We start from the raw sequence: 24714 nt of genomic DNA, 5'->3' as shown, positions 1-24714 counted from the left end.
GCAGCTTCTTGAACACAGATATTTCCATCTTCTATCAAGTGTGGGAAATTTTCAACCATTTTTTTTTTTTAAATGCCTTTTTGGCCACACCTGCTTTCTCATCTTCTCCTGGGATTCTAATGACCCATATGTCAGGTCTTCTGTGATAGTTCCAGATGTCTCTGAGATTCTGTTCATTTTGTTTTTTTGGTCAACTTTCTCTCTGTTGTTCAGATTGGGTAATTGTCATCGTTCTGTCCTCAAGTTCACTGATGCTTTCCTCTGGCCTCTCTCTTCTGCTGCTGAATCTCTCCACTGAGATCTTTATTTCATTTACCCTACCTTTTCTTCTTCTTCTTTTTTTTTTGTCTTTTTATGGCCACACTCGCAGCATATGGAGGTTCCCAGGCTAGGGGTTGAAGTGGAGCCTACGCCAGAGCCACAGCAACGCGGGATCTGAGCTGTGTGTGCAACCTACACCATGGCTCACGGCAACACGGGATCCCTAACCCACTGAGCGAGGCCAGGGATGGAACTCGCAACCTCGTGGCTCCTCGTTGGATCTGTTAACCACTGAGCTACGATGGGTACACCTCATTTGCCCCACTTTTTAGTTTTAAACTTTCCATGTGATTGTTACATCCTCTATTTCTCTGTTGACTCTTTCAATTTCTTCACTTTTTCCAGTGTATTTGTAATCACTCATCAAACCCTTCTTATGATGACTGCTTTAAAACCTGCGCGGGATTGTTCTAAGAACTGTAGTATTTTGGCCGTGGTGTGTGTTAATTGCCTTTTCTCACTCATTTTACAGTCCTTCAGGTTCTTGGTACAACGAGTGATTTCCAACTGAAACCTGGATATTTTGGATATTGTGTTCTGGGGCTCTGTATCTTATTTAAAGTTTACCTTTTATCAGGGCTTAAAATGGGGGCAGGGGACATTGCCTGTTACTGCCAGGTGGGGGGTGGGAGGCCAGGCTCCATGTAGCATCAGCTGTTGTCTCCTGGGCGTGAAGGTGTCCCTTGTTACAGCTGAATGGGGGTGCACTTTCGGCTCCCCATTCCCGTTTCCCAGGCGGCCTCTGCTGACGCGGAGGTGGGGGTGGCCGCGCTACTGCGGCGTGGTAGGAAACGTCCTGACTCTCCCTGGCACCACCCCCACTCCTTTCGGGGAGGTAGAGGACACCCTGCCACCTCCAGGTGATGGCGGAGGTCCAGGCGCCCCGTGGGATCTTGGCACCGTCCCAGCTCCCCACGTGGCCCTCTCCGAAACTGTGAGGTGGTAGCAGGAGGGAAGAGGGGGGTGTTGGGAGGTCTCCCACTCGGTCTTTGCTGGCAGGAGCCAGAGACCCCCTCTTGTCTCTGTGGTGTTTGGCTGGAATAGCAGAGTTATTGTTAAGATGTGTTCTGTTTTGCTAGGCTCCCTTTTCCTGGTCCTTTGTCTGGGGAGGACAGGCTTTTTGGGGGTTCTGTGTGATCCAAACGCACTGGTGTCCTAGGACAAGCGGGGGCAGAATGAAGCCAAAGAAAACCCAGAAAACTCATGTCCTTCCTTGAGGCCGAGATCCCTGACCACCTCTCCATTTCTCCGTCGTCGTCTTCTTTTAAAAAATACAAACATCCAGGATTTCAGCTGTACTTAGCGGAGAAAGAGCACCAGCATGTCTAGTCCATTTTTCTGGAAGCAGCAGTCTCTCTTCTGTACCTTCTTCTGTTCTACCACGTAACGCCCCTTGCCACACCTCCCTTCCCCATTCTCGTCATTCCCTAGAGGCAATTATTTTTCTTGGTCTAGTTGTTTCTTTAGGGACCGCACACCCTCTGTATTCACCTACACACAATGCACATCTAGAAATGTACGGTTCTGCTTTCTATAAACAGGCAAACGCTATAAAGACTGCCGTCTAACTTGTTCTGTCCCTTTCACATGTCTCAGGAATCCCTCCATGTCACTACACAGGCATAATTTACTTAGAAATCTAAACTTTAACAGAATCCTCTTGAGTTTAGATTGACAGAAAAGTTGCAAAGAGCGTGCAGAGAATTCCTGCACAGCCCACACCCTTTCTCCCTACTGCTAATGTCTTATGTTCTCCTCGCATATTTGCCACAGATAGGGAATCGACATTGATAAATGACCAGTAACTCAACCCCATATTTTGTCTGGATTTCCCTTACGGTCCTTTTTCAGGTCCAGGATTTCTTCGGCTTCCTCATCACACGTGGTCATGTTTCCTTAGGCTCCTTGGTGGGAGACAGTTACTCAAACTGACTTCCTTTTTTCTTTTCTTTTCTTTCCTCCCTCCCTCCCTCCCTCCCTCCCTCCCTTTCTCTCTCTCTCTTTCTTAGACCTTGAGTTTTGAGGAGTCCTGGTCAGGTATTTTGTAGACTGCCCCCTGACTGGAGTTTTTATGATTTTTTTCCCCTCATAACTAGACTGGTTATGGATTTGGGGGGGGAATACCCCGGAGGTGAAATGACCTCACCAGCTCAAATCAGGGGAGCATGCTGTCTGCAGGACACCACTGACATTAAACTTGACTGTCTGGCTGGGGTAGGGTTTGCTGGGCTACGCCACTGCCAAGAAATTAAAGGCCTAAATAAATGAGACAACATCCCATGTTCATGGATCGGAAAGCTGAATGCTGTTAAGATGGCAACATCCCCCAGACTGATTTACAGATTCAGTGCAATCCCTATCAAAATTCCAGCTGGCTTTTTCTCCCCCCCCCCATAGAAATTGACAAACTGAGCCTAAGATTTATTTGGAAATATGTAGGATCTTGAAGAGCCAAAACAATCTTGAAAAAGAGGAATCAAGCTTGGGGAGCCAGACTTCCCAATTTCAACAATGACTGGCCATAATCAAGGCAGTGTGGTATTAACACAAGGAGAGATATACAGCTCAAGGGAACAGAATTGGGAATCCAGAAATAAGCCCTCACATTTATAGCCAATTGATTTTTTTTTTTTTTGACAGAGGCGCCAAAACAATTCAATGATGGAAAGAATAGCCTTTTCAACAAATGGTGCTGGGACAACTGCATGATAATGCATAAGCCAAAGAAATAATTTTACCCTGTACTTCACACCATACACAGAAATTAACTCGAAGCAGATCATGAGCCTAAACGTAAGACCTCAAGCCATAAAACTCTTAGAAGCAAACAAAGACGTCAATCTTTGTGCGCTTGGGCTGGGCAATGAGTTCCTAATAAGTTCTTTCACGAGACACTGAAACCACAAAAGATAAAGGAAAGACAGGACTTCATCAAAACTAAACATTTTTGCGCTTCAAAGGACACCATCAAGAAAGTGGAAATACAACCACGGAATGGGAGAAGATATTTACAAATCCTATATCTAATAAGGGACTTGTATCCAGAAAATGCAAAGAACCTTTCAAAAAGCAATGATAGAAAGACAAGTAGCTCAGTGTAAACTTGGGCAAAGTAGTTCAATAACCGTTTCTCAAAAGAAGATACATTCACATCAGATAAGCACCTGTGGCTGCTCAGCAGCATCGGTTTTTAGAGCAGGCGAATTAAACCGACTTTATACCCACAGGATGGCTGGGAGGAAAATGCCAGAAAATGACAAGCGTCGACAAGTGCTGGCAAAGATGTGGAGAAACGGGAACCCTCAGACTCTGAGGATGGGAGTAAACGGTGCAGCCACATGGGAAACCAGTCCGGCAGCTCCTCAAAATGCGAAACAGAGAGGCGCCTGCCTCGCCACCAGCAGGTCCACCTCCAGGTACACGCGCAAAAGAAATGAAAATCTACGTCCACACAAAACCTTGTAAGCAAACGGCAGCACTGACCATAATGAGCAAACCCAGAAATAACTGGAATGTTCATTACCTGCTGAGCGGGTAAAAAAAAAAAAAAAAAAAAAGGACCATCCACACCCTAGAATAGGACTGGACAAAACAACAACAACAAAGGGAGTGGACACAGGCTACAGCCTGGGACCTCACGAACACCACACTCAGCAAAAGCAACTGCTCACAAGACTCCACCCATGGTGCGCTCTCGTTTATATGAAATGCCCAGAAGAGGCGAATCCGTGGAGGCGGGAAACGGATCTGCGGTCGTCCCGGCTGGGAGGGGGGCAGGCCCGAGTTACGGCTAACGGGGTAAGCGTTCCTTTGGGGACAGGGAACACATCCTGAAACGGGAACGAAGTGAGAGCCGTGCGATGCTGGAGATGGACCAGTCAGAACCGGGGGCCTGCGCGCTTGAAAGGCACGGAGCATGTGTCTCAATCCAGCTGTTAGGAAAAAAAATTAAGCGGCAGGGGGCTGGGCAGCACCTGGCCCGTGGCTGCTGTGTGCAAACCCCAGATCTACACCAACGAGCGCCCTGGCCCCACCGGGCAGCGGTCCAGCCTGTTGCCCAGAAGGAATCTCTGCCTCTTCACTCCTCGGCACGAGGGCTGGCTTGACAAACCCACAGCAGAGTGACCCACGCTCTGGACTCCCAAGGGCTCCTCTCAAGAGCCACGCTGCTCTTCCGCCCATCGCGAACGTGTTTCAGGAAGATTTTCCCTATTTAGCAAGTTCAATTACCTTTTCTCAAATAACAGCATCCTTGGGTCCTTCAGGTGGTTGATGAAAAGCCACTTCATCGTCGAGGCTGCGGCTCATGACCTTGGTTACAGGGCCAGCGGCCCCTCCTGCCCCCCACGCCCCATCTCCTGTCCCGGGGCTGTTTCTGTTTTTGGTGTGTTTATCAGCACCGAGCAGCCTTGTGCACTTTACCGTGAATTACACCTACTGGTCCCTCGGGGCTCCCCGTACCTGAAAGTCAGGTCCACCAGGAGGGCAGGTGTGTCTGGTCTGCTCGCTGATGGATCCCAGCACCTGGACCACGGTGGGACGTGCTCAGCATTCATCTGCTGAAGGAGGGAACGATTATTCAGCAAAACCTGCTTTCTCTTCGATCATTATTTGACGCATCGGGCTCGATCACAACGGCACCCTACGCCTTGAGCACTTCAAGCGTTTCACAGACAGGAGAACCAACCGCAGGCCACACGGCCAGGGAGGATGGGACCTGGGCGTGGATCCAGACCGCTGGCTCTGCTGCAGTGCACCCCCCGCCCCGTGTGGGGCTTTATTTCACACTGATGCCATTTGAAGGAAAAGCAGAGGCTGCACAGCCGAAGGAAAAGAGATAACTTTGGGGGGGGGGTGCATTCTGAAATAGTGAGAATGTCTCGTGAACCTCCCCACGGGGCCTCTGCGAGGCCCTGACGAGGAGGCTGGAGAGGTTAGAAGTTACCCCTGGCAGGTGAGCACGCACGGCTCCAGGAAACAACTCCATACGCAGGTGCACTTCCATAGAGAGACGCAGGGAGGCCCTCCACGCTCCCGCAGCAACATTATAACCAGCGGGGGAGAGCCTGGGGGGCTGGACAGCTCTGGAGGGGTACGGTAGCTCCTGGAGATCTGTAAACTGGGAGGACGGCCCTGCAAAGCCTGTGCCTCTCGGCCACAGTGAGAATCCGGGAACGTGCTCAGTCCCGGCCAGCCTGCCCCACCATCGTCCTCTGTTTAGCTGCCTCCTGCTGGCCTGGCTCGTTCCTAAGCCCTGGCTTGGCGATCGGTCCCTCTGCCCGTCGGCACGAAGGAAGCAGGACGTCAAAGAGGGCAGACAGACTGGCTGGTGGCGGGACTGGCCAAACAGCCACCTTTCTGAGAGCCACGTGGGCATCGGGAATCGTGACGTCCACGGCCTCGTCTGACTGTGTGTTTCTCCCCCCGGGACCCCTCGTCCTGCTTTCCAGGCATCTCTGCTAAGAGGCGCCAGGGCTCCGCGTAGCCTCACTGGGATTACAGTGCGTTGGCAGTTTAGTAAGAGGTGGATTCTGATTCGCTCAGAGGAGACAGGAAATTCAGACGCCAAATTCAGGGGTGATTGTCCCCGACGTGACAGGCCATCAGAATTAAAGGCTACCCAGGAGCCCGGGACAAGGAGGGCAGGACGGAGCAAAAGAGGTGCCAGGGGCTGGGGACAGTGGGGCTTAGCGACTGAAGTTTTCAAGTCATGACTTAGATAACGTATTTCTAAAACTTCAAAAAGAGTTTTTAGGAGTGCCCGTTGTGGCTCAGCAGTTACAAACCCGACTAGTATCCATGAGGAGGCAGGTTTGATCTCTGGCCCCATTCTGTGGGTTACGGATCCAGCGTTGCCGTGAGCTGTGGTGTAGGTCGCAGATGTGGCTCGGATCCTGAGTCACTACGGCTGTGGTGTAGGCTGGTGGCTATAGCTCCGATTGGACCCCTAGCCTGGGAACGTCCATGTGCCACAGGGACCGCCCTAAAAAGCAAACAACAACAACAAAAACCCCAAAACCAAACCAAAACCAAACAAAAATGATTTTTTGCAAAGTATGACACTTCCCAGGATTCAGTTCTGAATGGAAGTGGGACTGACCCAAGGCACAATTTCTCAGTCCAAAGACCATACGCTGTCCCCAGGTGACAGGTGACTACATAACTGGCTGAACCCTGCATAGTGGACTTGGTTTTGAATGGGGCTGCTTTCATCTAAACCTACGAGCAGGAGTGTGTTTGCGGGGGGGCCTGAGTAGTCAGAGCCGGTGTCTGGGTTTTCTGCACACACACACACACACACACACACACACACACACACCCGCCCCGGGCAGGGATGGCTCACACCCTCTGTGGGCGCCACGTCTTGTTCAGATGCCCTGAGATGGGGGCAGTGGTGACAACAGGAATAAAGCGACACTGACACAGCTTCGGAGTCACAGACCATATTCCCACCCACTTCTCACTTAAGCCTCCAAATCACCTTGAGGGATAGAGAAAAAAAAAAAATCAGAGAGGTCTAGCGATTTTCCCAAGACCACACAGCTGGGAAGTGGCGCATCATCTTCAATTCCCATTGCTGTCCAAGGCCCAGGATGCCGGACCCGCACTGGGGAGCAGGGGCCGGGCGGTGACCCGAGCAGCTCAGAGCTCCAGCCCTGCTCCATTTTCCTCTTTTTCGTTAAAAAAGATAATCTATGTAACTGGTGAAAAACGCAAACAGCGCCAAGGTCAGGTGCACTCGACTTGGTGGCTCTCCTTTCATCCCCTCCCCAGGGGTGACTGTTACCAAGACTGTTCATCTTGCAAAGGAGCTATTCCGCCTTCTGTGTGTTCCAACTTCCTGGAGTTGTTCCACCGTGTGTGCGTGTGCGCGCGTGCAAGTACGTACACACAAGATCTTTGCACATCTCTCACCTGGGGTGACGACAGTGCTGGGGTGACCCTGGGGAGGAAGGCCTCATCTCTGGGCTTTGCAGGGGCCGGGCCCACATGGGGCAGAGCGTGGGCGCCACTGGAGTGGATGATGAAGATGCAGGCAAAGCCCCCTCTCTGGGGGACCCCTTTCTCCACTGGCTGGCTGGGTTTCTGTGACCCCCTCATCTTTGGAGCGGCAAGTCCTCAATCCTCCAGCTCTCAATTTCTAGAGCAAATGCTCCCAAAGACCAAGGGAGGCAGAGGCCCTTCCCCTCCAGACTCGGGGGTCCACGGTATTTCTTCCTGGGCTCCCTGTGGGGGTCCCACAGGGTCTTCCGGGCCCTGCTACGTCCGCAGGCGACTCATGCTGTTTGCTGGCTGGAGAATCCCAGGGAAATGCTTTCAGGATGCCTGAAATTTTTTTCTACTAAAATAGTTGCGTCTGGATCAGATTCAACCCCATAATGTAGTGGTTTGTTTAATGACTGCAGAATATTGTCTTATCTGAGGAGACGCAGGACATTTTAAGACCTCAAAGCCCACAATTAACAGCTTGGCATTCTCACCCATGCTGGCTGTTAATTGACTCCAGCCGTTAAAGGGAAAGAGATTTTGGCAACTCCAAAGGTACTTGTACGAGCAAAGCCAGGGACATGTTCAAAGCACTTTAAAAGGGGCGTCTGGCGAACGGATCGTGTTTGGAAAACAGGCTGGTTGATCAGGTTTGCAAAAGGGTCTCTGGCTTCCAAAGAGAGTATCTGAAATGGCTTCGCTTCATGACACACCCAAATCTCTGACACCTGCTTGTGAACGGACGCGCTTGTGGCCAGTATCTCAGTTTTTTCCCAAGAGCACGGCAAGGCCTTGACACCACCCCCAGGAGCCCTCCTGGCTCCGCCTGTTCTGTGCGCTGGGCCTCCCGCGCCCTGGGCTCCTCTGCCCGCAGTGGGTGCTCTGTGAAGGTGGAGCCACTGGGAAGGGCAGGGGTCCCCCCCCTCCTCTCGGTCGGGAGGCCGTGCAGGAGGCGGCGGCTCTGGTCCCTGGTCTCATTTACCCGAGTCCATCCCAAACGTTTCGGGTGGTGGGCATGGCTTCCCAAGAAGAGGCCACTCTGGGCTGGAGCCATTGAAGAATCAGTCATGATTTTCAGAGTGGCTTTTTTTGTTCTGGAAATGGCTCGCTTTGTGGAAAACGTGCTTAAGGCTGGGTCCACAGAGGGCTGTGAACTCGGCCCTGCTTGCCTGGCGGATCTTGTCTACAACAGGCACCGTCTGGTTGTCTCAGCTGGAAATGAGGCCTGATTTTCTCCCGGGTCCAGGCCAAGGATGCAGCTGCTCCCGGGGGCTCAGGGCTCCCCCTGAGTTGCTGCCGAGGCCCCTTACAGGCACCCGTCGAGTGGAGGGAGGGCACTGCCTGGGCTCAGAGCATGGCCCCCAGGTACCAGGACCCCTCCAGGTGGCCAGTAGGCTGCAGCCTCAGGCCAAGTTAAGCTGAAGTAATGGTAACAGTGGCGAGGCTTTGCACAGAACAGGCCAAGTTGTGCAAGTTGACTCAGGCGTTTTCTCTTTACTGGTAGAGGAAAGAAGGATGCCGGGAGATTAAAATCTCCTGAGCTCCGGGCTCCTCTCTGCCTAGGTGCCGGGCAGCAGACCCATCCATCTTCCCGAGCTGCTGTCCTGGGGCTGGAGGAAAGCCTGGGGTAGGCGGACGGCCCTCTGGAAGGCGGGTGGTGGGTGATTGCACCCATTCTGCAGCTGCCGGTGCCCACGTTGGGACCTGCGTCTGACCCTTGCCTATCTGGGGCAAATGCTTCACACGGGCCGGCTTCCTCATCTGCAAAATGGGACCCTGAGGTGCCTGCCTCACTGGGCCTGGGGAGTCCTGTGCGGGCCCTCCCCCCGCCCCACCCCCCGGGAATGGCAGCGTGCAGCACAAGCCAGCGACCTGTTCACACGGCAGCGGCAATTTCCAAAATACTGGCACACGGGCAGATGGGGACCTCGTGTTCATGGGGGGCAGGATGGAGGGGAGAAGAGAAAAGGAGAGTGTTCTCACCTGTGGCTTGTCCGAGCAGCGTTCGCTTCCGGGGCACAGGGGCCGCGTCGGAGCCACGGGCCCTCCTGCTTGAACCCGGCCCCCGCCTTCCCAGCGCACGTCCTCCATGGCGGCACCTGGGAATCGCTTGGGCAGCTGCTCCATCCCCCACCGACCCCCCGAATTGGGTGCGTGGGTCCACCGCCCAGAGACTGTGTTAATGGGCCCGGCGCGGGCCCTGGGATTTTTAAGCACCACGTGGAGAACGACCCTATGGGGCTGGCGGGACCTGCGGGCAAAGCTGCGCCCCCGCTGGCGGATGCTGGTACTGCAGCCACGGGCCCGCAGCGCGCGGCCGGCCGGGCGGGAGGGGAGGGGAGGGGAGGGGACGAGAGGGGAGGGAGGGCTCACCGCCCGAGCCGCGGGGCCTCCTGGGAAGGGGAGGGGTTGCCCGTCCTCAGGAGGCCAGGCTAAGGTCGGCAAGGAGCGGTCTTCCCTCCCGGCCCGGGAAGTCTTCTTGGGGTCCAGCAGGTGGCAGCACTGAGGGTGGCTGCTGTCCACGCAGGCCCCGTAGGGCTCGAACTGAAGCCGTCTGACCTCACCTCCGCTGCATGTCACCCCTGCCTCCACCGGGGCCCCGGGACAACGTGCGGTTCTGCACAGCACCCGGGTTACGTCTCAGTGTTTGACCCACAGCCCTAGAATTCATGGGGGGCATCATCAACGCTCGTTGAAGAAAATCACAGGCGCGTAAGGAACAAAATGATGTTTTTATTAAAAATCGTACCCATAGCACCTCTCTGTCTTCCTACAAGATTTTTTTTCTTTTTAATGCGATCTAGTTTAATCCGCACAATTCCAGAAAATGTTGCCGGGAAAATATCAGGAGTGACCTATGCCACCTAAACCAGCAGGTGAAGCTGACAGGGAATGAGGCAGCCCACAGACCAGCTCAGTTCCTGGATGTCCACCTGTTCCCACCTTTCGGACGGTCCATGCTACAGGGATGCAGAGTCAGAGAGCCGCATCTGGATACTTGGATTGATTGCTCATTGGGAGAATAAACTACATTGTGTGCCAGGAATTCGTAAAAACTGAAAACCATGCTAGGAACCACTACGCAAACACCATGCTGCAGTCCAGTCTCGGTCAAAGGCCACAAGGCGCCTGCGGAGAAGTGCGTGTCTTCCTCCCCCACCTCTCGCGGCCTCTGCCCACGCTGCCCTACGCACGTCTTCCTCCGAGATGACATTTATCAGTGTTCCTTAAAAGCTCGGCTGGGGAAGGAGAAGCTCAGTTTGGGCCAAATTTATTCAAAAGGAGGAGGTGCGGGAGCTCAAGGGGACGCATTCCACGCCTGCCCTCTGGGCACAAGGACTGCCCACTGCCCTGCCCCTGCCGCCCACTGGCCTGGGAACCTGTGCGGGGAGCGCCCAGAGCTCCATGCAAACCTGGCCCCGCAGCTCAGAGAGAGTGCGTGGCCCTGCTGGCTGCTCTGCTGCGTCACCCTCACCCAGAAAGCGCAGCTCTCCTGCGTGTCATGGGACCTTGGGGGACTCAGCCACCGCTGCCCACGAGACACCGCAGGGGGTCGCTGCAGAAGGAGGCAGGACAGTACAGTTCTCCTTGCCTTGGCCACAGAAACGTGGCCTGTCCTTTTTCTTTGGAACCAGAATTAAAATCCAATATCCATTTTCCTGTTAGGTGCTATTTGTGCCCCCTTCCTAAATAGGAGAGGTTAGGAACGCTTCCCAGTGCCCATCCTGTCTGGAGGCCGAAATCTAACCCACTCTGTCCCTCTGGCTCCCTCGGCCCAGAGCCCCCAGCCAGGGGAGGAGCAGAGACACCAACACCCACATCCGCAGCCTCGAGTCACAGCCTTGCACAGACAGTTCCATCCCAAGAGGTTCACTCCAAGCAGAGAGCGCACAGAAGGACGGAGCCCGGGAGGATGCGTCGTGTTGTCGCAAAGACCCCAAAGCCAGAAACACACCTCAAACCAGCCATCCTCCTCCCAGGACAGCTCAGCCCTTTCCCACATGCAAGCAACGTCCGTATGGCTTAGAGAGCAGAGCACGGAAGGCGGTGTCTGTCCAAGGCCTCCGTCCATCGCTCGGCTTCCGAGAAATTTGAGCTGCAGCCTCACGGCTTCCTGTCCACCTGCCCGTTTGGGGCCGAGGGGGACAGAGGTGGCCCTGCCCCAGGCGGGTCCCATCCAGGGACCCGTGGGGGCGATTCTCATGCAGGAGAGGCTTTGGGCAGAGCAGCTAGGATTTTTGGTTTAGAATGTTTTCCCTCCGCTTAGAAAAAGGAAGGGAGGGCTGGAGAGAGGAGAGAACCTATCCACACCCCCTACCCCTACTTTTGGAGAAACTGCAAAAGGGTTTGTCACCGACACAAAACTCAAACAGAAAAGGGTTTTTTTTTTTTTTTTTTTTTCACACAACAACAACTCCGGGCCACACCCAGCAACTCTGATAGCAGAGGGTCCAGACAGACCTCTGCCCAGGAGGCGGAGGGAGAAGAGCCACGAGGCTGCCTCCCTGCTGGCAGTGGCCAGTCGCTGGGCCGCCCACTCCCTCCTCTGGGACAGGCAGGCCACTTGCTCGCTGTGCCCTGGGGGTGTGCACAGGCTCCTGCTGAGCAGGCGGGAAGCGAGGCCCTCCCGCAGCCCCTGGGCTTGCCCGCGCTGGCAGTAGCAGCCATCCCTGCACCTCTAGTTTGGACTTTCAGACTTTCAACGTAGTTCATGCTCTTTCCTTTCAGCTAAAAAAGCCAAAAGCAAACAAGAACGAGGAAAGAAAAGAAAAGGTTTCCAGAAAACCCGTTAAGGCTAAGAGCTGGCCTGGGGTCAGGGGACGCAGCAGCACCGCAGTCACAGCAGCGGCGGGAGCAAGGAGGCTCCAGGAAAGACCAGAGCCACGCGCACGGGGTAGGGGGGTGGGGGGCCTGGCAGGCACGGGGGGACTGGGGACCCCTCTTCTCAGAGCTGTTTCGCTTTATTTGGAGACACTGTCGCTCTTCGTCTTTCCCACGTACAAAGCTAAACCATTAATAAAAAGGCACCTGGAGACAGCTGAGACTCATTCATTTCATGTGACATATTTTAAAAAAAGATAAAAAGATTTAAAAAATCGTCTGGTTAACAACGCACACCTCTTGCACAACAAGCGATTCTGCAGACGCTGTCTTGTTTTCTGGGGGTGGCGGGGAGGCGTGTGCTGTGAATTCACGGGAAGGGCGAGCTTGCGGGGGGGCCACGGAAGTCGTTTCCTGCTCCTGCGCTATGGGGTTGAAAGAAAGGACTGGAGGGGAGAGCCCGGTATTTCACTCCTGGAATGACACACAACCGAACCTTCGACGGCTGCCCCACTGCTGGGAACCTGCAAGCGGATTCCTCGCCCAGCAACTCCTGAGCGATAGCATCTCAGAGATGGACGCGGTCGGCTTGGGAGGCCCCGGGCCCCGCTGGGACGGCTGCTCTTCACGGCCCGGAGCCAGCGCCCAGCGGAGTGGTGGCCGATGGAGCCCCAGGCCAGCCATGGTTCTCTGGCAGGAGGTAGAGACGAGAAGGGGCGTCCTGGAGGAGGCGAAGGCCTCACGCGACTCCCGCTCTCCCTCCCCCTCCAGCCTTCCTAGGTGGCTCAAGACCAGAAGCCGGGGGGACTGGGGAGGCCGCAGGTGGCCCGTGGTCCAGGTCCGGGTCCGGGGTGCCAAGCCACTGCCCCAGTGAAATACACCTTCTCGTAGAAAGAAAAGAGAAACAAAGAAACCCCGCTTCCAGCAGCGATGTTACAAAAAGCCATTAAAAAAAAAAAACCAAACCCAAACACCTCTCCTAATTGAAATCTCGTGTTCACACGTCGGTAAAATCCTCAGGAGTCAGATGCTCTTACACCAAAGCTGGCGCTCGGTTCCTGGAGCTGATTGTCTTAAACCGAAACGGACTCGCCTCCGCGCCGCTCACACGAAGGAGGAGAAGCCGGTGAGCGGAGTCCGGGCGCCGCGGGCCGCGGGCGCGAACACGGCGCTCTGCGTGGTGACCACCGCGTGCGGGGCCGGCCCGGCCTCGGCCCCCGCCACCGCCTCGTACCTGTGCGGGGCCGCGCCCGCGCGCCGCTTCCACGAGTTGTAGTAGGTGGGGTCGCTCATGTAGTGGTTGACGAAGGAGTGCTGGGGGGGCGCGTCCTCGGACTCGGAGTCGGTGCCCTGCGGAGGGCAGAGCAGAGTCAGCGGGCGCCCGGGGCCTGGGGGCAGGGCGGGCGTGGGGGGCTGGTGATCGCCGGGCAGGGGGCTGAGCAGCAAGCGGGAATGGCCGGGAAGGGGACCGTCCTCCCATCCCTGGATGCCTCCCACCCCCCAACACAGTCCGCACAGACACCCCCCCACCCCGCCCTCCTCCATGAGACCCAGGGCCCAGGCTGAGCTTGGCACCTCTGCTGAGGCCAAGCCAGACCACGTGGCGTCTCCCAGCTCTCCAGCTCTCTGTTCCCGCACAGGGTCACTGTGCCTGAGCAGGTCCCGGGAAGGTCTACACTCCGTCTCCCTCCCAGCAGGGTCTACTCCGCCTCAGGGGGTGCTGTGTGTCCTCTTGGAGCAGAAGGCAGGAGAGTAGCGGAGGGTGAGGGCCCGGGCCCGAGCCAGCCCAGACCTCCGTGCAGACTCACAGACCCAGATCCCGTTCTGAGCGCCGGGGGTGAGGAGGGGGCCTGCCTGTCGTGGCCGGCACATTTCCAGGGACCGTCCCATCCATGCCCACCTCTGAGGGCAGGTGGCTGAGAAAGGAGGCTCTGAACGAGCAGGACGCCCTGATGTCTGATGCACTAGGGACCCTCCCCCTCCAGGCGCTGAGCGGCCCGACCCCAGAGCGGCTGCCGGAGGAAGCGGGCAGCCTGTCCGTGTTTAAACATCAGTCCCTCTGATGGCCTTTCTCCCCTTCTTTCTTTCTTTTTAGGTCCGCACACGCGGCACATGGAAGTCCCTGGGCTAGGGGTGGAATCGGAGCTGCAGCTGCCCGCCTACACCACAGCCACAGCAATACGGGGATCCAAGCTGCTTCCTTGACCTAAGCTGCAGCTCGCGGTAGCACGGATCCTTAACCCCCTGAGCCAGGCCAGGGATTGAACCCGCATCTTCACAGAGACAACGTTGGCCCTTAACCCTCTGAGCCACGGCAGGAACCCCCCCCACCACCACTTTCTTTCTATAGAACAAAGCAGTAGTTTCCACCAAGACCGCTGGGTCCACCTGACTGCTTCATACGCAGTCCTGTCTCGGGAGTGGGTTTTCCGTTGCAGGAAGGACCGCGGACCTAGACAGCAGCAGCTCACGTATTTTCCCCAGAGCGTGGAGGGTTCCGGTTCCCTGTCCTGGGCCTGCAGGATGGTCCTGGGACCCTCTCTGGGATTCTGGGAGCGTCCCTCACCTGGTGGTGGTGGGCGGGGGGAGCCAGGACTGGCTGGGCTCTGCTGGGACAGCGGCCACAGAGACGCTCCCCAGACCCGGAAAACACAGGGGATTCCCTCGCCCTTGGGGATCTCACAGAGGCGTATGCCAAAAATAGGGCTATAGACAGGGTGGAGTGGCTTCCAGCATTTTAGATTCAAGGAGGGGACAGGAACGGGGGCAGGTGGTTATTGTAAAGCCCCTCCCCTTTCGGGGTACCCTGGCGGGGCGGAGCACCACTAGTGGACAGGCTGGCATCTTGCTTTGCCCCTCACCCGCCAGTGGCCGCGCTGTCAAGGGTGCAGTCACTCCTGCCCTCTCTCTCTCCTCAGAGGGCATCAGTGGCCGGGGTGGTATAAGGGAGTGAGAGGCCCCCAGTGCGGGCCCAGCATCTCCAGGGGGTCTTGGAAAAGCACTGGCTTCTGGGCCGTGACTCCTGCTTTCCTGATTCAGTGAGTCTGGGGTGGGGCCTAGGAAACCTGTATTCCTTGGAAGCCTGGGAGGATTCTGTAACAGCAGCCAGGTTTCGGGGGAAGGAGGAGGAAGGCACGGTTGCCTGCTGGCCCCAGAGATTCATGAAGACAAAGTGACCCCTGCTGCCATGAGGGACCTGCCTGCTGCTGTCCTTCACCTGGCGGTTGGAGGGTGACAGCCCAGTGGGCCATGCCGGAGCCGGTTGCTCTGACCTTGGCCTCCCTGCCCCCCAGGGAGCTGGCCTTTGTCCTCCAGGCTATGCAGAAACCCCTCATGCCCACGGCAGGGCCAGAGATTCCTGTGATTTTTCAGACACAGACGGAAAACCTGGCGTTCAGTGGACTATTCCCAAGAACGTGATGCTAAGCTGCAGATCTGGAATGCTGAGGCCGTTACACCTCAACTGTGTTGCAGCAACGTAACTGCGGGCCGCTGAGCCCAGCTGTGCATCCTCTGCTTTGGCGGAGGCAGTGCTCCCTGGAAGCGAGGCTACGAAGTCCTCTGCCGACACATCCCCGGATGCAGAGGACACCCAGCGGATGACAGTGACGGTGACAATGATGGGCGGAGCCCTGGCTTCTCATGGGGTTGTCGCTTGTGACCTCTGTCCCTGCACCGTGACCCTGTGAAGTGGGAGTTAGGAGTCCTGGAAGAAAGTGCAGTGCAGCCCTGGGCGTTGGGAGCCACGTCCAAGCCCGCCCCCCCCCTCGCCCCCCCCTTGCCCCCCCGGTCCCTGCCAAGCCCACGACGCCCTGAAACCAAAAGCTGGTTTGACAACTGGTTCTGAGGCTGCCGCCCCTGAGCTGAGCTGATGGGAGACTCATTGTGGGTGTCCTCAGATGTCACTGCAGAAACGTGATGGGGTCCAGCCAGGGCTGCCCGGCCCTGCCGCGGACGTCACCTGACCGTGACACGGTCCCCAACTGGGAAAGGCCCAGTGCCTCAATGGTGGTGGTCCAGTGTCATGTCGGATGAGAGGTCAGGCGCCTTTGTCTTCGGCTCTTGGTTAAAATTTCCTCTTCGCCTGTTTTCTGGGGGCCTCCAAGGAGCTCACAAGACGACGCGCGGTGTCAACTCAGATGGGAGAGAGGACGAAGGCCATGGAGACGCTGAGGAGCCTGCTTCAGTCCCTGCGGCGGGTCTGTCACTTGTCCACTCGCGGATTCTGGTTCTACGTTTCCTGCAGCTCAGAGGAACGAAACACCGAAGGTCTCCTTTCTCATGAAAATTCACAGAACGCTCAGGGTCGGACCACAGCGATGTGATCCCTGGCTTTGACAATGGGGGCCAGGGTTCACGGTCATCTGAAGACTGAAGGCCAGGGTCGGGATTTTGTCCCCGGTATTGGGGGTCCTCCCGACTCCCCACCCCACCAGGAGCACAGGTGCCAGGACGGCGTGAGAAGCAGGAAGCAGGTTTGGTTTCTTTGTTTTGTGTCCGAGAGCATGAGGCCCACAGCAGCGAGTGAGCTTCTCAGGGTCACACTGGCTGGGACAGGGGGCGCAGACCCAGCACTGGCTGCGCAGCCCAAGGTGACCGCGATAAAGCCTTTCCCTTAAACGTCAGGGTTGCCTTCAGCCCCTGCCAGACAGAAGGCCAGACACTCCAGGTCTCTTGGGTGGCGGAAAGGCCATCACCTTGGGTGCAGCGGTCACTCATCTTGTAAACCTACCCCCGCCCTGGGGGTGACCCTTCGCTCTCCCCTCTATGTACCCTTGCCCCCCACTCCTGCAGTGGTTCAGGCTCTAGGGAAGGGGGGTTCATAGACACCAGATGGGACTGGGGTGGGAGGCAGCTGGAAGGGGCTGAGTTCTGGCAGGAGGCAGCACCTCTCAGAGGGCATCCAGCACTGCTTTGGGAACACATGTGTCCCACTGTCCCACACCCGTGTATAAGTTTCTAGTGATTAAGAAAACGTAGTTTCTACTGGAGACGTCTCAGGAGCTCTGTATCGTTAAGCATTTTTTTTCCTTCCTTTCTTCTTCTTTCTTTCTTAAATCTTTTTATGGCTGCACCCACAACACATGGAGGTTCCCAGGTAAGGATCCAGTTGGAGCTATTGCCGCCGGCCTCCCACAGCCACAGCAACGCGGGATCCAAGCCGCGTCTGCGACCTACACCACAGCTCATGGCAACGCCGGATCCTCAACCCACAGAGCGAGGCCACGGCTGCTCGTCAGATTCGTTTCCCCTGCGTCACTGACAGGAACTCCCATTAAGCATTTTCTCGAAGATCTGAAAGTCCTGTAGGCCTGTGACTGGTGTGATCACTAAGAGGAGGTCCAGCAGGAGACAGCAGGTGACATCCCAGGGTGTGTGTCCAAACTGGGAGCCTTTGAAGGACAAGTGACCCCTGTTCCACTTTCTCCCTGTTGTGGACTGAATGGCTTCTCAGAAAATGGTGATTGGCTAATGGGAGGGCACGTGACTTAAGCTGAGCCAATCAGGACCTGCCCTGGGACCTTCCCCACTGCATCTGGAAAAGCAGAGTTCTTCCTGTGGGGACAAAGCTGGGGGGCTGTCAGCCTTGTGGGGAGGGACCCAGAGCTCCAGCCAAGTGGATGCAAAACAACAAAACCATCGCCCAGAAAGGATGGAAGGGAAGAAGACCTGCTCCTTTAGCTTCCTGCTGTTCCTTTAGGGAGAGTGAGCAGGGACCCAGGCCTCATGATGCGTAAGACGAGGGTGAAGGCCTCTGGCTCCTGCTTAGATCTTGCCACTGCCTCCTTGAGAAAGCACAGAATTAAAATGCCATTCTTCCTCCTGCCGCCTGCTGCGTACTGTTTATATGGCATTATTATTTTTTAATGAGGAGGTATTTTAGTGAGAATTATTGACAAAAAGGAAATGCTGCAGGGTCTTTCTTTTTTTTTTTTTAAGTTTCCTGTGTGATAGGAAGTAGTGATGTGTGTTGGTTTCCCAGGAAACCGTACAAGGCCAGCCTGTGATTGGATGTGCTTGCAGACCGACTGTGAGAGCTTCTAAAGGTGCACGGATGCCTGGCAAGCAGCTAATAGAGATAATCTCAGCACTTTTGGTGCGATATTGGCAAGATGAAAGACTCAAATAATGCTGGGGAATTAATTAGGTTCAAGGAGGTTGGTATAAGTTGGTTGGAGCAGGAGCAATTTTGAAAACTGTTTCCTTAGATTTTGAAAACCATTTTAAAGATGTGATCTGAACAGTAGCTGTGATATAATTCATAAGCAGCCGTGTGCTAAAATAGTGACAAACCCTCTTATTTCTAAGTGGAGGAAGATAAAGAACCACAGCATGTGTCCTGTGATGCTGATGGCTTAATTCGGAACAGCTCTGGTCAGGCAGGTTCTCGTGCACCTGCAAATGCATTCGCAGAGTTTTCACTTGAGCAGTCTTTCTGAAAATGGTTAAAAAACACCCTGGGGGGAAAAGGCCATTGTCCCTGTTTTCTTAGTGAAATATTAGCTTCGCAGAAATGCTCTTCCAGCAGAGACCTCCGAGGGTGTCTGGCTCCAGAAGGGAGGGTGGCCGGGAGACCATGCCTCAGTCAACCGATTATTGATACAAAAGAGAGTTCCAGAATAGCCAGCAAGGGGCCAGCAGGTCCCCTCCCCAGCGGAACAATGATTAAACTGGGGAAATTACCTTATAAACAACATTTATAATCCCTGGAAATGGTGCCAGAGGCATATAGCAAATGGTGGGGAGATTTATTCCAGAAAATCCCAAATCACTAAAAATAGAAAGGGCCGGAGCCACCTGAGCTATGACCTGCTCCCTCTGCCTCCCAGCCCAGGGTGACGGAAGCTCCACTCTGGGCACGGGGGGCCAAGAAGACAGGGCTCCCTCCCCTCCATCTCCCACTCTGGGTGTGTGTGTAGGAGGAAGCTCTGGGATCCTCTCATCCAACTGCCCACCCCAGCCCCACGCTGCAGCTCTATTCCAGGCAGGGACGGCCCAGAGAACCGAGCTCCCCCCTACAACCTGGTCTGCTGGGAGGCTGGGCCATTTGCACCAGGGGTGGCAGGCAGAGAGTCCCAAACCCTGATGGCCCCTCCCCGACTTGCTCAAATGGAAGAAGTTCCAGACCAGGAGGGGCAAGCCCAGAAGACGGGGGGCTGCCATCTCCACCCAGCATCCCACCATGGGGGGGGGGGTGGGGGGCTGCTGTCCTCACCCCCAGCTTGGGTGCTGTGACACAGAGGTCCCAGTGGGGGGGAGAGTTGGTCCTTAAAACAGAGAGCTCCCCAGCTCTGCCTGAGGGGAATGGCTTTATTTGGGCCAGAGGATGCCAAAGCGCGCTGCTGAAAACAATGGGGACCTCAGGGATGAGAAATTAAGAGGAAGCTGGGAGCTGCATGATAGCAACAGGTGAAGCAATACACCAGCCAGAAGTCGAACAGTGAGGACCAGGCAAAGCGACAGCCAAGGACAGCCCTCTTGGGGTGAGAGGGAAATTGAGACATGAACAATATCCTGCCACTACAAAAGGGCTGGGCTTTCATTGGATCAAACTACAGAGTGATTTATACCCTGCAGCATTGTTGTCAAAGATCCTAGAGCTTGGCAGCAGTGGAGGCTATCAGCTGGGTGTGACGCCCGGGGCTACACACCTAGAATCTTAATGTGGAGGTAAGAACAAGAGACCAGGGAGTTCCCACTGTGGCACAGGGGAAATGAATCTGGCTAGTATCTATGGGGATGCGGGTTCGATCCCTGGCCTCGCTCAGTGGGCTGGGGATGCAGCGTTGTTGTGAGCTGTGCTGTAGGTCTCAGATGTGGCTCGGATCCTGCATGGCTGTGGCCGCGGTGTAGACCACCAGCTGTAGCTCCAATTTGACCTCTTGCCTGGGAACCTCCATATGCTTCGGGTGCAGCCCTAAGAAGCAAAACAAAAAACCACCAAAAACCAAAAAACAGGAGACAAGGCAAACTTGGCTGAGACTGCAGTCATCCCTGGTCATCACAGAAACTGAAGGCACACCCAAGGCTGCACCTTTGAGGGGTGGCATCAGAGGGCACACACTGTGGAGGAAACAGACTCTCTCAAACGAGTCCAGCCAAGTCACCAGACAAACAAATAGGAAAATAAGTAAACAACAAAGACAACAACCGGAGGGGCTGAATATCAGTGTTCAGATGTGGTACGATGTATTATCTAAAGTGACTCGTCTTCAGGAAAACAGGGAGATGTGATCCACACACAGGAGAAAAAGCAAGTCGCCTCTGAGGAGGCCCAAATATTGGCAGACAAAGACTTTGAAAGTAGGTATTACAATATGGTCAAAGAACTAAAAGAAACTACATTTAAAGAGAAGTATGATGACACCATCACAGCAAAGTAAAGACTCTTGATAAAGAGAAAGAAATGACTTTAAAAGAACCAAATCAGAAGTTCTGGAGTTGAGAAATACAAAACTGAAGGGAAAAATTCACTAGAGGGCCTCAAAGGTAGATTTGAACTGAGAGAGGAAAGAGTCAGTGCACCTGAAGATAGACTGATAGAGATTATGCAGTCTTAAAAACAAAGAGGAAAAAGAATGAAAAAAAAAAAAGGAAAAGGACAGAGCACCTGATGCATGTGAGAAAAGCACTGAGTGTGCCAACACATGCAAAAGGAGAGGAGAAAGGAAGACGCAGGAAAAATATTGAAATAATGACTTAAAACTTCCCAAATTTGATTTAAAAAATCCCACACACCCAACAAGCTCAATAAACTACGAGTAAGATAAATGGAACAAGAGTCACACCCCAGATACATCATAGTTAAAATTTTGAAGGACAAAGACAAACTCTTGAAATCAGCACAAGAAAAATGATACACTCTGTACAATGGAACTCAAATAATATTAACAGTTGACTCCTAATCAGAAAAAATGGAAGACAGAAGGCAATGGGGTAACCCATTCGAAGGGTTAAAAGAAAACTGTCAATCATGAATCTTATATTCGGAAAACTATTTTCATAATGAAGCTGAAATAAAGACATCCCGAGATAAACAAAAACAGAACAAATTCATTGCTAGCAAACCTACCTCACAGGAAGCACTAAAGGGAGATTGTCAGGTTGAAAGCAACTGACATCAGAAAGTAATTCAAATCCACAGGAAAAAACAAGAAGTACAACAAAGGTCATTTCATAGGGAATTATAAAAGACAGTATAATTGCCTATTTGTTCTCCTTTCTTCTCTTATCTGATTTAACAAGCAATTTTATAAAACAATGTGTATATATAATTGTACTGTTGGGCCTATAACATATAGAAACATAACAATCTTAAGAGCAGCACAAAGAGGCAGTAACGTAAGGAAATGACACCTTAACCCACAGGAAGAACCAAAGAGAACCAGAAAATGTAAATAAAAAGGTTAAAATTGTAAACTCTAAAAATATCCTTGCTGGCCTTTCTTCTCTCAATTTCTCTCAAAGGCACAAAATTCTGCAAAGTGATACCTATAAAAATTCCCTCTTGGAGTTCCGGTCTTGGCACAGCGGAAATGAATCCGACTAGGAACCATGAGGTTGCGGGTTCAATCCCTGTCCTTGTGGCCGTAGCGACAGCAGACCAAAGAGACCTTAAGATGAAAGTTGTTCCTGGAGGCAAAGGGAACCTCACTGTACTGATGACAGGTCCCTCCCTCAAGAAGACACGACAGGGATGGACCACTCAACAGAGCCCCAAACGCATGACATTAACGCTGCCAGAGATGAAGAGGGAAAGAGGCAACGTTAACCCGAGCAGGTGGAGGTGTCCACGCGTTAGCAGATGGCAGAAGACAGCGCGTGGAGAAGACCTAGACGGCACCGCAAACCCACTAGACTTAACAGGCACTTCTCTGCACAGCAACAGCAGAGCCGCACATTCTTCCCAAGTGGGTTCTTGCAGCACAGGCCAGATGCTAGGCCATAAAACAAGACTCAATAAATCTAAGAGGATCGAAAATACACCAAGGCTGTTCTTTGACCACGATGGAATAAAATTAAAGGTCAACAAGAGAAGAAAATCTGGGAAGCTCCTAGGTGTGAGGAAATGAAAAACACACACCGACATAACCAGTATGCCGAATGGGTGCACTGCGTAGTATGTGAATTGCATCTCAATCTGGTTGTTTAGAAGACATGGTTGGAAGGGAACATGCCCATTGGAGCTGGCACTTTCAAGATCCCTCCGTCGGGATCCCATGAACACTTAGTGCCTGAAGCTTTTCCAAATTCATGTTTCAAAGTCAGGACTCAGCACAGAGCAGACAATTCTGGAAAAATAGAGAGGCCTCACCGTATCTACCCGAGAACCCAGGAGCAGAAAGAGACCAGGTGCTTGAGTTCTTGGCCTGAACTCCATGGGGTCCAGCGGAAGGTGTCTAGCGCGGGCTTGGGGTATGGGGGCTGGAGCCCCAGATTCAATGTGAAATTCCCGAGAGAGCGTCCACACCTTTGATCAACTTTCTTGATCCCCAAAAGCATTAGGACCCAAAAAGCACCCATGGGAATCAAGAAGGAGCCCCTTTCTCCAGGGCCAGGGCTTGCCCAGGCCCTCCCACTCACTCAGCTGCACATCCTGTGTTGTGACAACTGAGGTTGGCACAGCAGGTCTGGCGGGAAAGATGGAACCCAGAGCCAGATGCCCAGGTCAAGTTCACGGGTTAGTGTGTGTCTGGGGAAGACATTCAAAAACCCCGTCAAGCCTCAGCTCTCTCACCAGATCCTCTTTAGAGGGTTTAGTGTGGATCCCAGCCCCTCTCCTACTCCTACCCTGCCCCCCTCCCTGCCGCCTTCCTCCATCTCCATGTGCAGTGTGTGTATTTAGCATGTGCACGTATGGTGCATGCATGTATGTAAATGCCTAGCTCAGTGCCCGCATGCATTTAATAACCCTCCGTGCAAATCAGCTAATGCTGAATCTCAAAACACCCATCTGCGAATCCAATCCCAGCAGCTCTGGGACCGGCCACTGTCGCCCTGGTGTTGGGCTGGAGGAGATGATGGGGTGGGATCAGCAAGCTCTGGACGCAAGGGCAGGCTCCGTCCCTGCGTGTTGGATGACTCGGCCTCAGTCTTGTCGTGTGAACAGGGACGACAGCGGCCCTACCTCGAGGGGCTGGCGTGCGTGTGAAACGAGTGTGTCGCCCACAGTAGGTGCTCCGTCGGTGCTCAGGACACTGAGCTGTGAACAGCGTCGCTGGCAGCTCATGCATGGTTGCTATGGACATTGCCCATGATGCCTGATGCCCGAGGCGCAGCAGGCCCAGGAATCACGGACAGATCCGGGCAGGTGCATGTGAACGTCCCTAGCTGCTGACCCAGAAAGCCTCCGCTGGACGGCGGCCCTGCCCCTTCCCCAAGGGCTGCTTCTTATTTTTTCAAATAATTCCCGTGCCACCCCAGCGACCTGAGCCACAGCAGGGACAACGCCGGAGCCTTTACCCACGGAGCCACCAGGGAGCTGCTTTTGGTATAAGCAGTGGGAACGAGGCTGCCGCTTCCTTATCAGGAAGATGCCGGTCAGTGTTTGCAGCTTTTCACATGGCAGCCCCCCACCCTCAGACGAGTGTTCCTTCTGCACATCTGCAGGGCTGCCTGCTGCTTTCACAGTGCCCACAGCTACGCCACAGACGGGGGACCCAGCATCCTTTGTCAGCAGAGCAGGCAGAGCGGAGCGAGCTGGTGCCACCTCCCTCCCTGCCTGCTGTCCCCTCTCAGGACGAGTTTACACGCAAACCACAGCTGAAAAGAAGCCATCTTACTGAGCCCCGGGGCTCAAAAAGGCCTGAATTTGGGCCAAAATGAAGGGGAGACTTATTTTAGATTAAATATTGATTTAGAGTTTGAAGGCCAAGAGATGGGGCAGGCTTAACGTGTTCCGCAAAGAGCTTGGTGAATTTCGTCCCTCTCGAGGCATCTCTGAAACTAACGTCTGGGACTGGACCACGTCTCTTTTGGCTTCAGCGTTTCTGCTCGTGAATAAGACTTGGATGCGAGCGCTTGTAGGGTAGGGCACTTCCTTGGGGGGGGGCCTGCTTGGAGCCCCCACGGCTGGGGCTTGAGAGTCACGGCTGGGGGCCGACACCCCCTCGGGGCAAGGTCTCCGTGGTTCAAGGGCTCCCTCCCGCCCTGGTCACCTGCCCTGTGACCAACCCAGAGCTGCTGTGACAAAGTCCCCTCTTGGCACAAGGAGGCCAGGGTGGGAGGCGGGGGGAGGGGGTCAAACGCCTTGGGTGGGGGTCCCAGGTTCACCACCCGGCAGGCTCAGCGCCCCCATTTCCCACCTGGGGCCTAGAGGCCACCAAGCTGCCTGGTGACCTCCAGAAAGCACCAGGTCCATTTCTGAAGCAAAACAGAACGAGAACGGTGCACGGCGCCAATGTCCACTTTGAGCCAGTGACCCACCAAGGAGCGGCCTCACGCCAGCGACCTTGGGGACCAGTGACACGAGCATGTACCTTCCTCGTTGGGGAAGTGGGGCTGTTTGCCACCTGCTCTGCCTGTTCCGGGCAGTTGTGGAGACTCAAAGGAGAGGCAGGTCGAGGCCCCGGGGGAAGGCGGTGG

At 54.5% G+C, this 24714-nt stretch overlaps 1 protein-coding gene across 2 annotated transcripts in view; it reads right to left on the bottom strand.

Annotated features, from left to right (window-relative positions):
• Window positions 1–10021: 10021 nt before the first annotated feature.
• SDK1 (sidekick cell adhesion molecule 1) overlaps window positions 10022–24714 on the bottom strand; it is a 518297-nt gene continuing 503604 nt past the window's right edge. For both annotated transcript variants that reach the window (XM_047779450.1, XM_047779449.1), the window contains one exon: window positions 10022–13479. In XM_047779450.1, coding sequence (XP_047635406.1) covers window positions 13234–13479 — 246 coding nt within the window. In that variant the 3' untranslated portion in view covers window positions 10022–13233. The remainder of the gene's footprint in view (window positions 13480–24714) is intronic.

Source organism: Phacochoerus africanus, chromosome 5 (genome assembly GCF_016906955.1).
Source record: "Phacochoerus africanus isolate WHEZ1 chromosome 5, ROS_Pafr_v1, whole genome shotgun sequence".
Taxonomy (NCBI): domain Eukaryota; kingdom Metazoa; phylum Chordata; class Mammalia; order Artiodactyla; family Suidae; genus Phacochoerus; species Phacochoerus africanus.
This window is presented reverse-complemented; position numbering and strand designations above follow the sequence as displayed.